Source organism: Neoarius graeffei, chromosome 26, assembly GCF_027579695.1.
Source record: "Neoarius graeffei isolate fNeoGra1 chromosome 26, fNeoGra1.pri, whole genome shotgun sequence".
Taxonomy (NCBI): Eukaryota; Metazoa; Chordata; class Actinopteri; order Siluriformes; family Ariidae; genus Neoarius; species Neoarius graeffei.
The window spans coordinates 46870024-46886507 of NC_083594.1; the positions used below are offsets into that span (position 1 = coordinate 46870024).

Genomic DNA, 16484 nt, shown 5'->3' on the forward strand with positions numbered 1-16484 from the left:
CCCTGCTCTGCTCCATGCCAGTCCTGCTTGATTTAACACTGCTAAAGAGGCCGTTTCTTTTCCTTCTAAAATCGGCTTATCCACCTCATGCGATGGTGCTGGAAAAGCCATCAGGTCTTGAGTGGATTTTACGTTGATTTGGTAGAAGTTTTCCCCCCCCTTCATAAAGCCACAGCAGTCCCTAATGTGACCCAGATAACTGCAGTGTCTTGGGAGGAAATTGAGAATAAAAATGGAAATGAAGCTCTGAAAAGGAACGCGCGAGAGAGAGCGAGGCTGAGAGAGGCAGCGCGACAAAAGGGATATGGATCGTGGGCAGATGTGGATGAGGAGAAGGCCTCCGTGGCGCTTGTGATTTCATTACCGATCATGCAGAGGAAAGCTTAAAAAAAGAAAAGAAAGAAAACATCTCTACCTCTCATCACCCTCGAGCAGGGAATCGGCAATCACGGCCCCTCATTAATTTCCGCCCCCCCACGACTGCTACAAAATAAAACCTCGTGCAGAGAGACGGTAAAACCCAGACGTTCTTCTTAAGTGCTTTGTGGCTAGTGAATGCTGCATTAGTATTTCCAAACATAGAACATCAAGGTCAGTTGGTCCTGCCGAGACCCCTTCCTTGCGAATGTCCAGAAATGTACTTGATAATCCGCAGCTGGACTGATTGAAGCTTTTTAGCTCTACAGAGAAGACAAAGTATGCTTCATTGGATAATTACAGCAGCATCCAAATGACTACAGGTGTGGCTGCAGGTGGGAGTGGGTTATTGTGTATGCACCTAATGTGCTACTTCAAAGATAATGGGGATGGAGAGAAGCAGGATGAATACTATATTAGCGCTTGACTGCCTATAAGGTCTGCATTATTCTAATTTATTCTATGGTAGTGGCGAATGTAAGATTAATGACATCAAAGTGGAGCGGCTCAGCATAAGCAGCATTAAGTCATTGATCTGTGGTACAGTGGGAAGACATAATGTACATGGATATGAAATTAATGCACAAATGCACCCCTATACACACACACACACACACACACACACACAGCAATGAGCCTTGATGTTGGCAACACAGGAAATTGCAACGAACAGAAGTTGCCAAGCTTGGCATAAGCACCTTGTGTTCGTAAAAAACTCTAAAATGAAATCTTACCAAAGAGACAAAAGTAAAGTCAATTTCAAATTGGCAACTAATTTGATCAAATCAAGGTATTTTAAAATCCCCAAAAAGTAAACGGGGAATACTGCATTTAAAGATTACGTTCTATCTATAATACAGGAGCATCACAGACATTTTGACAGCCGGTATTCGATTTCAAAGTAAATCGATTAGGTTTTTGTCCATTTCACTAAGGCACGTAGCTATCCATTAATTTGATCCAAGTGTGACGCTTACTGTGTGAAGAAGTCGCACTTGGATAGCAAGGTTTTAGGCATGTTTATGACTTTTTTTTGTTTTTATCAGAGCATTTGTTACACTGGCTCCCTACCCAGCATCTTTACCGGAAGATAACCGAGGCAAGGTTACAAAGAAAATAAAAACTTCTTGCTGTTTTGGTGAAATATATTTATGGTTTCTTCAAGTTGAGGTGTCAAAGTATGTTATATGAGATTCTGACAAGAATTCAACAGCAGCAATATAATAATAATAATTTCATTTTATATAGCGCCTTTCTCACACTCAAGGTCGCTTTACAATTGGGGGTTGGGGGAGGAGTCCACCAAAAAAGGATCAGGATATAATTCCAACAGCATAGCTACCCACAGTCCCACCAAAAGGCGCACAAAGACAAATCCACACCGCCTGCACAGCCGCCGGGCAACATCGCTTTTGTACACCGCGCCATGGATCCACAAAGCGAGCATAGAAGCACCGCCACACAGAGTGCTAGTATGTCCCAAACCACCTGCATAGCCACCGCGACACATTGCTCAGAACACCGCACCAAGCACAGAAGTACCACTGCACAGAGCGCTGGACAGCCCTGATGTTAAAAGAGCAATGAGCTCAATGCAGTCCATCGTGAGGAGCACAGGCATCACCCATGCTGGACGAAGGCCAAAAGGAAACTGACGCCCAAAACTGGGTCCGGAGCTACATACGTCACAACCGGCGGACAAAACAATAAAAAAACAAACAAACAAACATCAAACTATATAACCACAAAAAGAAAAACAAAGGGGGAAAAAAAGAAAAATAAAAAGCTCTGGTGGGAAGTGGCAGCCAAAATGTGGACAGCGTACTCTCAACCGGAAACAGGAATATCAGTTTTCCCGGGCTTTCACTGATCGTAACCTTACCAAACCCTTAGGTTTGCCTTTTCACTGCTTCAGACAGATGGCACATAGTCATTTGGCGTGAAGTCACACATCAGCACAGGCTCTATACCGATGCGGAATTTTTGGATCCAATCGAGACTGAGGACATTTTCAAGTTAAAATTTTTAAATCCCACATACTCTCTATTGTTGCTCATATTTGACTAACCGTAGTAATGCCATGCGGGAAGCGCCCATCCATTTACATAGTAAATTGCAAATTTTTGATCGCCGTGTTACCAACATAAAAAGTACGTTCAGCTTCACAAGAGGTGGGGATTTTATTGGAAAAACCCTGAATTTTCAGAATACGCACTCAGATTTGCACGATTCTGATTACTTTTGACACAGCGATCTTTTTTCTGAACGTTGACCATGAAACTGCTGGGCGCGGCCATGTTGGATTTTGGTCGAAAGCCAATGACGTGTCACCCGTGTGACATTAGACTCTAGCTCGCTTTCTATTGGTCGACACTGACCGAACTCGATACCAGCGGTCGGGAACAATCACGACCCCTGGTGGGCCTTTTCGCAGTAATTTCGGTCAAACCGGAAACCGGCCAGAGACAGCGGAAGTTCTAGGCATGGTCAAGAGATGTGTATCCTTCTGTGGAAAACAATAAAAACATTGGATTCTGGAGGACAGAGAAAAAAAGAGAAGGTTCAGGGATGTTAATAATATTGTTTTGAAGAAGTTACATTTGATTAGAAACATGTAATGCATAGCGCTTTTGAGCGCCACCCTCTGAAAAGTAACGTGTGGCACTGTGCTGCCACCTTTTGCCTTGTTGTGCCATCATGTGCAATAAGGGGCATTTGTATGCTGATTAGGCGAGTTGTAGAGAAGAGAATACAGTCAGAGAGGACAGATTTAATACTTTAAAAGGAATCTATGTAGACTGTTATTATCCTTAATTATCTTTAGATGGGTTTGAATGATTTGGTACAATGGTCAGCAAAGTACCTATAATCAACTGTTCCGGTCGTGCCATTGCTCAGTTGGTGAAATTGATTTGAGTAGTTTATGCCAGCTCACTATGCAAATAATGCAATTAAATTTCAAAATAAATAAAAAAATACTGGAGCAAAAGGTTATTTTTAAACTCTTAGCAATTGATAGATGTTTTGGGCACAAGAACTGCTCCTGAAGGTGCTTTACTTTACTTTCTCAAGATGGCTGTATATTGCTGGAAGCAGCCAACTAAGGCTGACGGAAAAAAAATTTTAAATTTCAAAAAACTGAAAATTTCAAAAACAGCTGCAACTTCTGTTCTATTTAACCTTGGGGGAAGATAAAACCAGGTGGCACGGTGGTGTAGTGGTTAGCACTGTCGCCTCACAGCAAGAAGGTCCTGGGTTCAAGCCCAGTGGCCGGCGAGGGCCTTTCTGTGTGGAGTTTGCATGTTCTCCCCGTGGGTTTCCTCCGGGTGCTCCGGTTTCCTCCACAGTCCAAAGACATGCAGGTTAGGCTAACTGGTGGCTCTAAATTGAGCGTAGGTGTGAATGTGAGTGTGAATGGTTGTCTGTGTCTATGTGTCAGCCCTGTGATGACCTGGCGACTTGTCCAGGGTGCACCCCGCCTTTCGCCCATAGTCAGCTGGGATAGGCTCCAGCTCGCCTGCGACCCTGTAGGACAGGATAAGCGGCTACAGATAATGGATGGATGGAAAATAAAACCAGCTTTAAATTCAGAACTTCATACTCTTTCTTTTGATATACCACAATCCTTGATCACAGCTAGATTTAAAAATGGCCTGTCATTGCTACAAACAGATATGATGCTTTGTTCATTCTGTCACATATTTTATACATGCATTTGATTGTGGCAACTAAGCGGATGTTAGCTAGTTAGTACAACAGTAGTACATACTGTATATTTGTCAAAAATATATACAGAAAGTGAATGAGTAATATTTTTCTATTTCATGTTCCATGCTTTACGTTTGCTACAGATTTTAATAAATTTGTAGTTTTTGTCAACAACATACCATGATTGTCTCAATGCAATACTACGGCTCACTATCCAGAGCTAGTGTGCAGTAGAAAGCTGTGTTATTGATGAACAGAAACGTCCCTGCACTCCGTCTAAATAAATAATACACTTACTAACTGAGCAGAATTTCTTCTCAGCCAGAAAAATGAATTTAATCTATGCTGGCTTCTTGGTCAGGTCTCCTTTAGAAACAAGATTCGACCTCAGTTGGATTCTGCTGGTAAAATAAATGTAAAATTAAGAAAGGAACTGAATGAGGCATGAGATATGCTACAATATACAATCTCAGGGTCTTAACAGAGCAACCTTACACTTTTCCAAGTCCTTATTAATATTTCAGAATCCATTTCTCATTTTACACTTGACTGGGAAATAAATTCTTCATACACACACTTTTTTTTTTTTTTTGCATTTCTAACAAGATATAAATTAAAATGTCCAACATGATAAAAATTAAATCCATACAGGAAGTTATATTTCATCTTAAATGCGCATACATTGGTAATGCGCATCCTCACACGATGCCTTTTGATTAATTCATGTTTGCAAAGAAAATGATACACACACGTGTGGAGATAAAGGGAAAAACAAGTTTCACTTTTGTCTAGTTGACCATTACTGACCATTCTCATTTTTATTAGTTGTGGAAAATCAATTATTTTTAATTTAATTTTTGCTTGAACGAACACTGTAGCTTACCAGTTTTTGGTCGCTGCCTTTGACGTACGTCTCCTCGTATGCCTCGTCATTTCGGGTCCAGCTGTAAGAGATGAGGTAGCTGACAATGGGCGGGTCATAGGTGATCTCGGGGCGGGACCATCGCACCACCAAGGCTGTTTTATTCAGAGGCTGAACTTGCATGTTGATGGGAGCACTACTGCAGGCTATAGAGAGAGAGAAAGAGAGAGGAGACATGGGTGTTTAATAACGGCAGCTTTGATTATGACACGGCCATCTATTTAGTACGTTGAATGACAAAGAGATGAGAGAATGTGCGACAGAAAAGCTGCAGTGAGAGATGGTGATCATATGGAGAAAAAGAGAGCATTGTAATTGTGAGAGACTGAGTCATGGCTCCCCATGGCCCCATTGTGAATAATAAAATCCACAAACTCATATATACCTGCCTGCAGGTCATTCATACTGCCAGTGTGTGTGTGTTTTTGTTTATGTCTTTGTGTGCAAGCGAGATGTGTGGTTCTCCCACAAACACTGATAAACAACAGTAAATGGGAGCTAGAGAGACAAAGAGACAAAATGGTGTACATCTGTGTGAGACGCATACAGTGATTATTACTTCATCTGAAGATAAAGCACACATTATATGAGAAAATGTAAAAACGCCAGCAGTGCATCTACATCCTACTGTACATCTCTCAAAAGGTTTTCAAATCCCTATAAGCTTTTTTTTTTAAAATGGATACAGTGAAGGAGGCATGGTATAAACGAGTGCTACCATAAAGCAGTCTCACAAATGTCACTTTTAATATTCACTTTTTAATAATCTTTTCTGCTAACAAAGCACTACTGTTGACATGTTCACGATCCACCATCAACTCTGTTCAATATTCTATTCCCTACATAACAGCAGCAAGACATTACTCTTTTCTCATTCTTGTGTGTTTTATTTGGAACACTGAATATTTGTTTGTTGATGGCCAATGAGGCTTTGACTGCTGCATTTAGTTCTGGAACAAATTTGCAATGATGTGTTTATGAGTAGAGCTCTGTGACTAATGTGTTTATTCACCGTTATCATACACAAGAGCTATATTTACCTGACACTGACACCCATGGGAGTTTGATAATTACATTTCTCCAAATCGATCAAATCCATTGGTCTCGGCTTTCTGAAACTTTTTCTGAAACCCGCACTCAGGAAAGACAAAATAATGTCTGGTCTCTTTCATTGGGACTAACAGACAGAGGTGGACAGTAACAAAGTACATTTACTTGAGTACTGTACTTAAGTACACTTTTTGAGTATCTGTACTTTGAGTATTATTTTTTTTTGGAAACTTACGACTTTAACTTCACTACATTTGAACAACAAGTATCGTACTTTTCACTCCACTACATTTCTATCAAGGTCTGCTATGAAGTGGCTTTGAAAGTGGATGTTTTCTTTTCTTTTCTAAAACGTGATTGGTTTTTATGCAGGTGACACTGAGAGCCGATCAGTAATCACTAGGGTCACGTCACGTCCACAGACTGTATAAAATCAAGTTAAATGATTTCTCAGCAGCATTATTTGAACACAATCAGTTGATGGCAGAATGGAAGGAGGCGGTTCTTCTGGAGAACGCACGCACTCATGGCCCATGAACCCATGTTTCAGTTTTCTGAAAGGATTAACGATCTGTTTCGTTTTAAGTGTTCACTTTGTTTGCCTAAAACAAACCACATCACAGCCTACAAAAACTCGCCGTCCAACCTGCGGAAGCATATTGAGGTATGCAAACGTTTTATTCCAAGAGAAAACTTGCAACAAAATTGTGTGTGCTTTGAGAGCTAGCGATAACGTTGCAATAACTATGCAGTCTGGTTAGTCAAATGACTTTCTATGGATTTGCCCGCCAAGTTGCCATCGCCTTGTCCACGGCTAACGTGAGCACATTGCTAGTTAACTTGGACACTTAGTTAGCATGTAAAACTGGTGTTACGCTAACATGAATAACGGGAACTTATCTGAAGTCCTTTCAGAAATGTTTTAGCATAATCTTGCCAAATAAAAAAAATTAGAAATCTCTCTTTTCTAGTAGTGTTAGCTACCCGATATGATTTCGAGTTTGAAAAGAGTTTGCTAGCATGTCAGGTGGAGCTTCACGTTAAACCACCATGATGGCACAGCATGCGTTCACTTTGTGAATCCAGTAGGTTGCTTCAGAGGCATTAGGTTTTGTAAGCATTGTGGCAATAACACAACAATGAGTTGACAGAAAAATGTACTTTTAATACTCAACTATTTTTAAAATCAAGTACTTCAGTACTTTAACTTAAGTAAAGATTTGACTGGACAACTTTCACTTGTATCGGAGTAACATTTGAACAGTGGGATCTGTACTTTGACTTAAGTAATGAAGTTGGGTTCTTTGTCCACCTCTGATAACAGACACAGAGGCCCCACCTCCTTCACTGGGACTGACGGGCACAGAGGCCCCACCTCCTTCACTGGGACTGACAGGCACAGAGATCACATATCCATCACTGGGACTAACAGACGCAAAAGCCACATCTACTTCACAAGGACTGACAGACACAAAGGCCATATCTCCATCACCACAACTGACAGGCGCACCTCCATCACTACAGTTGACTGGCGCAGAGGCCACACCTCCTTCACTGGGACTGACATAGATAAAGACCAGCCCACCTTCACTGGGACTTCCAAACACAAAGACCACACTTCCTTCATTGGGATGGGACTGACAGGGACAGAGGCCACACCTTCGGTGGGACTGACAGGCACAGTGGCCACTCCTCCATCACTGGGACTGACAGGCACACCTCCATCACTATGATGGACAGGCACAGCGGCCATACCTCCTTCACTGGGACGGACATAGAAAAAGACCAGACCACCTTCACTGGGACTTCCAAACACAAAGTCCACACCTCCTTCATTGGGATGGGACTGACAGGGACAGAGGCCACACCTTCAGTAGGACTGACGGGCACAGAGGCCACACCTTCAGTAGGACTGACAGGCACAGAGGCCTCTAGATTAGATTAGATTAGATAAAACTTTATTGATCCCTTTGGGAGGGTTCCCTCAGGGAAATTAAGATTCCAGCAGCATCATTACAGATAAACAGAGAAAAGAAATAGAGAAAACTTCTAGATAAATTAAAATAAATTAAGTATTTACAAATACAAATATAAAAGAATAAGATATGGGGAAGAGAGGAAGGGGGGAGAAGTGGGGTTAGGGTGTGTGTGTGTGTGTGTATGGGGGAGCAGGAAAGTTATTGCACTTTATATTGCACATTGTCCGGTATTGCTTATTGTTAGGCTAGGCTACTGCTCCTTCCCATCCTCTGTCCTCCTGTTACCCCTCCTCCCCCCCAGAGAGGAGTTGTACAGTCTGATGGCGTGAGGGACAAAGGAGTTTTTGAGTCTGTTCGTCCTGCACTTGGGAAGGAGCATTCTGTCACTGAACAGGCTCCTCTGGTTCCTGATGATGGTGTGCAGAGGGTGACTGGCGTCGTCCATGATGTTCAATAGTTTGTCCATAGACCTCTTCTCTGCCACCGTCACCAGAGAGTCCAGCTTCATGCCGACCACAGAGCCGGCCCACCTGATCAGTTTGTCCAGCCTGGATGTGTCCTTCTTGGATGTGCTGTCCCCCCCCAGCATACCACGGTGTAAAACAGGACACTGGCGACCACAGACTGATAGAACATCCAGAGGAGTTTCCTGTAGATGTTAAAGGACCACAGCCTCCTAAGGAAGTACAGCCTGCTCTGTCCCTTCCTGTATAAGTGATTGGTGTTGCGAGTCTAGTCCAGCTTGCTGTCCAGCCACAGCCCAAGGTACTTGTAGGAATCCACAGCCTCCACCTCGACTCCCTCGATCAGAACTGGTCGTGACCTTGGTCTGGACCTCCCAAAGTCAATGACCAGCTCCTTGGTCTTCGAGGTGTTGAGCTGCAGACGGTTCCTGCTGCACCACACAGCAAAGTCCCTCACCAGGCTCCTATACTCCTCCTCTCTGTCGTCACTGATGCACCCAATGATGGCTGTGTCATCGGCAAACTTCTGAATGTGACACAGCTCCAAGTTGTAGCAGAAGTCCGCGGTGTACAGGGTGAAGAGAAGAGGGGCCAGCACCGTGCCCTGGGGTGCTCCGGTGCTGCTAATCACAGTGTCAGATGTGATGTCCTTCAGCCTGACGTACTGCGGCCTGTCAGTGAGGTAGCTGGAGATCCAGGTGACCAGGCAAGGGTCCACTCACATCCTGTTCAGTTTGTCCTGTATCTAATGGATACATTGGTCATGTCTAGTTCACTAGGACTGACTGGCATAACTGTCATACCTCCTTCATTGTGACAAAGGCTGAAAGGCCATGCTTTCTTCTCTGAGACTGCCAGCCACAGAGGCCACGCCTTCTTCTCTGAGACTGACGAAATAAATGCCATTCCTCCTTTACTAGTTCTGGTAGTCTCAAAGGCAACATGTTCACTTAACATGTACTTCATTGCACTGAAAAGCACACCTTTTCCATTAGGACTGACAGGCACTGTGGTCACATTCATTTGAACTGACAGATCCAGACACCCGGATCCATTCAGTACCCAAATTCCTCTCAGCTTGATATCCAATGCAGTTAAAGTTGGATGTAAAAGATACCCGATAACGAGTAACCATTACATTTAAAATTCAAACGCTTTCATTTCACACTTTGAGCTTATAGTGTAATTAGACACTCAGGGGCCTGTTTATTCACTACACCTTCCTTGTATAGTATGGCCATTTTATCAGGTGAACCCAACATATTTGTAGGCGTACCTTTACTAACGGTAGCCCATGTGCTGCTATGCATAATGTCTGCTCCTCTCAACTCCCTCCAACCATGAAAATGACCAGTGGCTCCCCTGTGAGCAGACACTATTTGGGTGATGCATCATTCAGTGACACAGTGATATGAGTGTTTGAGGTGCAGCAGTGGCGCTGTGTATAGTGAGATAGGAAATCGTCCTCTGATCCAAAATATCCAGGCAACAGCGGCACTGTGGTCAGAAAGTGAAACTGAGAAATGTGGACTAACAAGACACTGCACTAAATAAGTGACCACAAAAATAACACTGCTGTGTCTGATATATTTTTACCCACCCACTATTATTCTCTTCCACATAAACATGCTCACCGAGTGACCAGTAGATGGCTCTGTTTGACCAGAGTGCCCACCCCCTTTCTCTCTCTCTCTGGATTGCGTCATGCCTTCCTCAAACTGTGCCTGCCTCCATGCCTCCCCTCCCCTGCCCAGCTCTCTCAGATCACCATGGCCACCTTACACACACACACACACACACAGATCTCTTCCCTCCCTGCTTCCAATGCACCTAAAACTCACCTACAAACACACACACACTCCCAGGGGGACCACTGCATGCAAAACGATGCTAATTAAACTAATTCTACTGATACTTGTCATGTTGAAGAGGCTCCTATTACCAACACTAATGGAGGAGAGGGCTAATAAATATGCAGGCACAATCGTGCACTATAATGTCTATGGTAATACGCAAGATGACTTTCATTCGTAACATGCCTCGGTGGTCATGATCCACTTATCCACCCACACACACACATCTATGACCGAGGAGCATGTGCAGTGTGTATTAGTCGAGGGTAGAACAGAGCACATCGCTCTCCTGTGGCCAGGCATGATGAAAGCAACACTGTGTTGCTAATACTAACATTAGAAATGTGTGCTATTACACCAAAAATGCTAATGCTAACAGACGCTCATTAATGGTAATAGAGAATGTAACCGATCTGAGAGTGAATGTCTTTAAGCAAGTAAGCTAATTATGAGAGCACCAATGATTTCCAATATAGCATCACTAGCATCGTATATTAGGTGGGGGGAAAAAAAACCTCGTAAAATTAGAAAAGATTGACTTTTGCATTGTGTGTAGTCTGTAATAGTGAGAGGTAGGGGAAGTTTGAAATGCTAGAGCTCAGGACTTTTGCTATTAGCAAGCAATCTTCTTGGGATTTAACGCACACATATTAACAAGTTAGCTAGCTCACACATACATGTCAACCTATACGGAATGTCCGTATTTTATACGGATTTGATTCAATAAACGTAGTATACGGGCGTATAAATAAAGTTATACGGATTCTTTAAAAAAACTTCAATATTTATTTAGAGCTATAATCAATTCCCACGATGATAAACGTACTGTACACCACAGACAGCCAGTAAAGAGTCTTATGAAATCGCGCGTTATCTTGTGGTAGCGAGACTTCGTTCCACTTTTGATCATGTGCACACCGCATTGCGAGAATCCCGCCAACCGGGAAGTCATAGACATATAAACATAGACGACGACGCATTCTGCGTAGAATCATACGTCATCCTTGCCGCCATATTGGATGTGGCAAAGTGGAGATTCTTCAGCCGTCTCTGGTATAGCGTCTAGACAGTAGCCGAGAATAAAGATGCCTCATTCATGTGCTGCGTTTAACTGTACCAACAGGTTTACCGTCCAAACGAGATCACATGGGACTACCTTTCACAGGTGAGACTGGAAAAATACTTTGTATTCATTCTGAAGGTTTATTGTTATTAATATTGAATAAAAAGTAACTGGGATATATCATTGTTAATTATCATTCATATTTTAGGTAAATTATTTTAATTTGCATCTTATACGGATTTTATAAGGGAAATACGGATTTTGGAGGTTGGTTATACTGTACAGGTTTGATTGACCAAAGGTTGACATGTATGCTCACATGAGATAGTTATCCATCTGTTTACACTTGTATATCTTTTGAAAAAGAACAGCAGCTTAAGGGGAGAAATCAAGAAAAGGAAGTTATCAAAGTAGGTCAGCTTAGCTAGCTAGCTAGCTAGCTACATCACATGTTGGCTACCTTTTACCAAATAGTGGCAATGTGTTGCTATTTACATAGGAAAGATCTACCATTAAAGGAGTGTTGTAAAGCTATTCAGATACCTTTATGTACTTCGATAAAGCCATATAAACAAATAAATAAATAAATAAAAACCCAGTACTGCTAGTATCCACTGAACATCAGCTACAGTATTATCAAGCTAGCGAGTAGCTTTATCATTGTTAGCCGCAGTAACATTCTGAGGTACAATCTTCAAGTAAATATGTATTTAACACAGGAACAAGTAATAAACAAATTCAATGATAACAAAAGGAGTACTTCCAGCAGTCAGTAATGCATTATGTGCTGAATGCTAGTTATAACGTAGGTCACAAATAAGAGCACAAACAAGCAATAACCTGTACCACCCATTAAAAAGAGAGCGCGCGAGAGAGAACATTATAGCAGAGCATTCATTTGATGCATATTCCCTAATGTATTTTGTGCATTCAGTGTTTGTGTGTCTTCCATTTGAAATAATAAAGACAGAAATTGTTTTTACATCGTGTAATCACATAAATCTAAATCTCAGCTGTAGTCTTAGTAATAATGTTATGTCAGAAAAGCCAGGTTTCCTGACACAATAATGTAATTTAATGCTCGCTTGCCAGGCTAGATATTACACTTAAAGAACCTTTTCTTTCCAATATCAAAAGTAAAGACAATTCAGAAATACCAGAGGCAGTGGGAGAAGATGCAATAACACCTCATATATTTATAATATATATTTATTATCCTAGTTGCTATTTTCATTTTAGTGCTATGAGGGTTTTGGAGCCAAACAGCTTTTACTCTGGCACTTAAAAAAATAAATAAATAAATTTAAGTTTGCATGTGTGCTCTAATTTGATTCCCAGACAAAAAAAATGAATGTTTACTGTTGAAGAGAAGCATATTAGGTATGAGCAGATGGTTCAGGATAGCACTGGGTTATACGTAACACTGAGCTTTAATTTGTTTCTGTGGTCACAAAACTGTGTCAGAAAGAAAACGTGTCACGCAGCTAGGGCAAAAACAAAAGCAAGAGCTTTGCCATGGTGTGCTAGCAGGTTAGCTAATGCTAAGATCCACACAACATGCGCTCGACTACTGGGATTAGTGAAGGGTTTACTCTGGGCACTTAGACACGAATATGGCTCCCTTCCTAATCCCCAAAACCTGCTGTAACCAGGGCCTGTGTGCAGACGTTCTGGCACTCAATGCAGCGTGTTTTGGGGAGAATGAGTGTCCTCATGCTGACTGGTGTGTGTGGTGTGAGAACTTTTGTTCGTGTTGTTCCAACCCCCTAAACAACAGGCTCTAATAGTGATGGACAAAGACAGCAGGCAGTAGTGTGGAAAGAACTGGGCTAAACAAGTGAACACACATATATACACACACGCATGCACCATGGTGGTAGAGTGTAGGTAGTACAGTGATGCTTGAAAGTTTGTGAACCCTTTAGAATTTTCTATATTTCTGCATAAATATAACCTAAAACATCATCAGATTTTCACACAAGTCCAAAAAGTAGATAAAGAGAACCCAATTAAACAAATGAGACAAAAATATTATACTTGGTCATTTATTTATTGAGGAAAATGATCCAATATTACATATCTGTGAGTGGCAAAAGTATGCAAACCTTTGCTTTCAGTATCTGGTGTAACCCCCTTGTGCAGCGATAACTGCAACTAAACGTTTGCGGTAACTGTTGATCAGTCCTGCACACCAGCTTGGAGGAATTTTAGCCCGTTCCTCCGTACAGAACAGCTTCAACTCTGGGATGTTGGTGGGTTTCCTCACATGAACTGCTCACTTCAGGTCCTTCCACAACATTTTGATTGGATTAAGGTCAGGACTTTGACTTGGCCATTCCAAAACATTAACTTTATTCTTCTTTAACCATTCTTTGGTAGAACAATTTGTGTGCTTAGGGTCGTTGTCTTGCTGCATGACCCACCTTCTCTTGAGATTCAGTTCATGGACAGATGTCCTGACACTTTCCTTTAGAATTTGCTGGTATAATTCAGAATTCATTGTTCCATCAACGATGGCAAGCCGTCCTGGCCCAGATGCAGCAAAACAGGCCCAAACCATGATACTACCACCACCATGTTTCACAGATGGGATAAGGTTCTTATGCTGGAATGCAGTGTTTTCCTTTCTCCAAACATAACGCTTCTCATTTAAACCAAAAAGCTCTATTTTGGTCTCATCCATCCACAAAACATTTTTCCAATAGCCTTCTGACTTGTCCACGTGATCTTTAGCAAACTGCAGACAAGCAGCAATGTTCTTTTTGGAGAGCAGTGGCTTTCTCCTTGCAACCCTGCCATGCACACCATCATTGTTCAGTGTTCTCCTGAGGGTGGGTTCATGAACATTAACATTAGCCAATGTGAGAGAGGTCTTCAGTTGCTTAGAGGTTACCCTGGGGTCCTTTGTGACCTTGCCGACTATTACACGCCTTGCTCTTGGAGTGATCTTTGTTGGTCGACCACTCCTGGGGAGGGTAACAATGGTCTTGAATTTCCGCCATTTGTACACTATCTGTCTGACTGTGGATTGGTGGAGTTCAAACTCGTTAGAGATGGTTCTGTAACCTTTTCCAGCCTTAGAGATGAAAGTGGAGCAAAGAAAAAAAAAATCCTGAACTTTTGAAAGTCAAACTAAGATGGGGGGGGGGCAACGTCCCCTGAAAATATTTTAATAACAACACACAAAACCCTGCATTCTAGTGCATTTTAGTACTTATTTTCACTAAAACAAGTTATAAATTTTAAGCCTTTTTCTTTCATGTACATTAATGATTAACATGTCAAAAATATCAAATTTAATTCCCCTAGTTAATGAGTAATTTTCAGGAGTGCATTTAGAAAACACGGTGATTTTCCTGGATACACAGTTCATTACTTTGAAAAAAAAATCAGACAGTTGAAGGTAAACTCAACAAAATCCCAAAACAGTACTGTTAAAAAAGTAAAGGTCTGTTAGAGTTTCTAAAGCTTGAAGGTTTCAGTGTTGGGGACACTGAGCCTCGTTTATCAGTCTTTTTGTAGAGTTGTGCGTTTGCATAAGCTAAAGTGAACTAAAAATTTCCAATTCATATTTATGCGAGTTGAAGCAAAATTGTTTATATTAGATCGTATTGTCAGTAAATTTAAACACACCAATGAATACCAAATTTATCATATAAATCAGGGGCGTAGCCAGCATTTTCGGGGGGGGGTGTCACACACTGACTGGCAGCCTGAGTGCATTATGTAACAAAAAATAATTACCATTGCTAGTTTTAGGCAGCTTGGAAATCGTCTCTTCCATTATTGCTGTTTCTTCCACGTTTTTTTGATTGTGTTCTAGAAACGGCACTAAAACTTAGCTTCGAAACAACAAAATGCAACTCTGATGGAAAAAAATATATATAATAAATTGCTTACCTCTCTTCACGTCAAAAGAAGGAGGAAAGTTTTGCTTGTTTTGACATGGCGAATTATTAATACGAGGAAATACTTGCAATTCGCAACTAAAAAGACTGCAGCTACACTGGCAGCTTGAACATGCTTTCTAGTGCGATTGTGTTGCGCTTGCGCAGAACAGTGTCAGTCCTGCGCGCCTTAGCACGTGCACCTGAAGGCGCCTTGGACGCGCACGCCTAACGAGCTCTGGCACGCGCGCCATTAACAAAGAACACCTGTCTTTAATCAATGAACTATGTTTGGGATATTTAAGGACTGCGCCCATGCAAGGACGATGTGAAGTATTACGCCGTGTCTCGGAACGCGAAAAATCCGAAAAATAAATTTCTCCATTCAGAAAACCAGAGATTTTCAAGAGTTGTCAAATATCCGTATTTCCGCGTAAATCCGGAAGCCTTTCATCCCTGCAGCCTGATGAGCATCAACAACGCTTTTTCTGAGGTCCTCAGAAATCTCCTTTGTTTGGGCCATGATACACTTCCACAAACATGTGTTGTGAAGATCAGACTTTGATAGATCCCTGTTCTTTAAATAAAACAGGGTGCCCAGTCACACCTGATTGTCATCCCATTGATTAAAAACACCTGACTCCAATTTCACTGCTAATCCTAGAGGTTCACATACTTTTGCCACTCACAGATATGTAATATTGGATCATTTTCCTCAATAAATAAATGACCAAGTATAATATTTTTGGCTCATTTGTTTAACTGGGTTCTCTTTATCTACTTTTAGGACTTGTGTGAAAATCTGATGTTGTTTTAGGTCAGGGCTTTTCAAAGCGTGGGGCATGCCTCCCCTAGGGGGTGCCAGAGTTCTTCAGGGGGGGCGCAACATGAGGAAAAATAAACTGCGGACATTTACGCTACGTTCACACTGCAAGGCTTAATGCTCAATTCCGATTTTTTTGTGAAATCCGATTTTTTTGTGAGGTCGTTCACATTAACAAATATATGCGACTTGTATGTGATCCTCAGTATGAACGAAAAGCGACCTAAAAGTGTTCCGCATGCGCATTGCAGGATACGACGACGTCACACGCAGTGAGCATGGCCAGTGTTTACGGAAGTAAAACCGCCCAGTTGCGGT

At 41.8% G+C, this 16484-nt stretch overlaps 1 protein-coding gene across 3 annotated transcripts in view; it reads right to left on the reverse strand.

Annotated features, from left to right (window-relative positions):
• Window positions 1-16484, reverse strand: part of ptprga (protein tyrosine phosphatase receptor type Ga) — a 468558-nt gene that overhangs the window by 64541 nt on the left and 387533 nt on the right. For all 3 annotated transcript variants that reach the window (XM_060909915.1, XM_060909917.1, XM_060909916.1), the window contains one exon: window positions 5009-5193. In XM_060909915.1, coding sequence (XP_060765898.1) covers window positions 5009-5193 — 185 coding nt within the window. The remainder of the gene's footprint in view (window positions 1-5008; window positions 5194-16484) is intronic.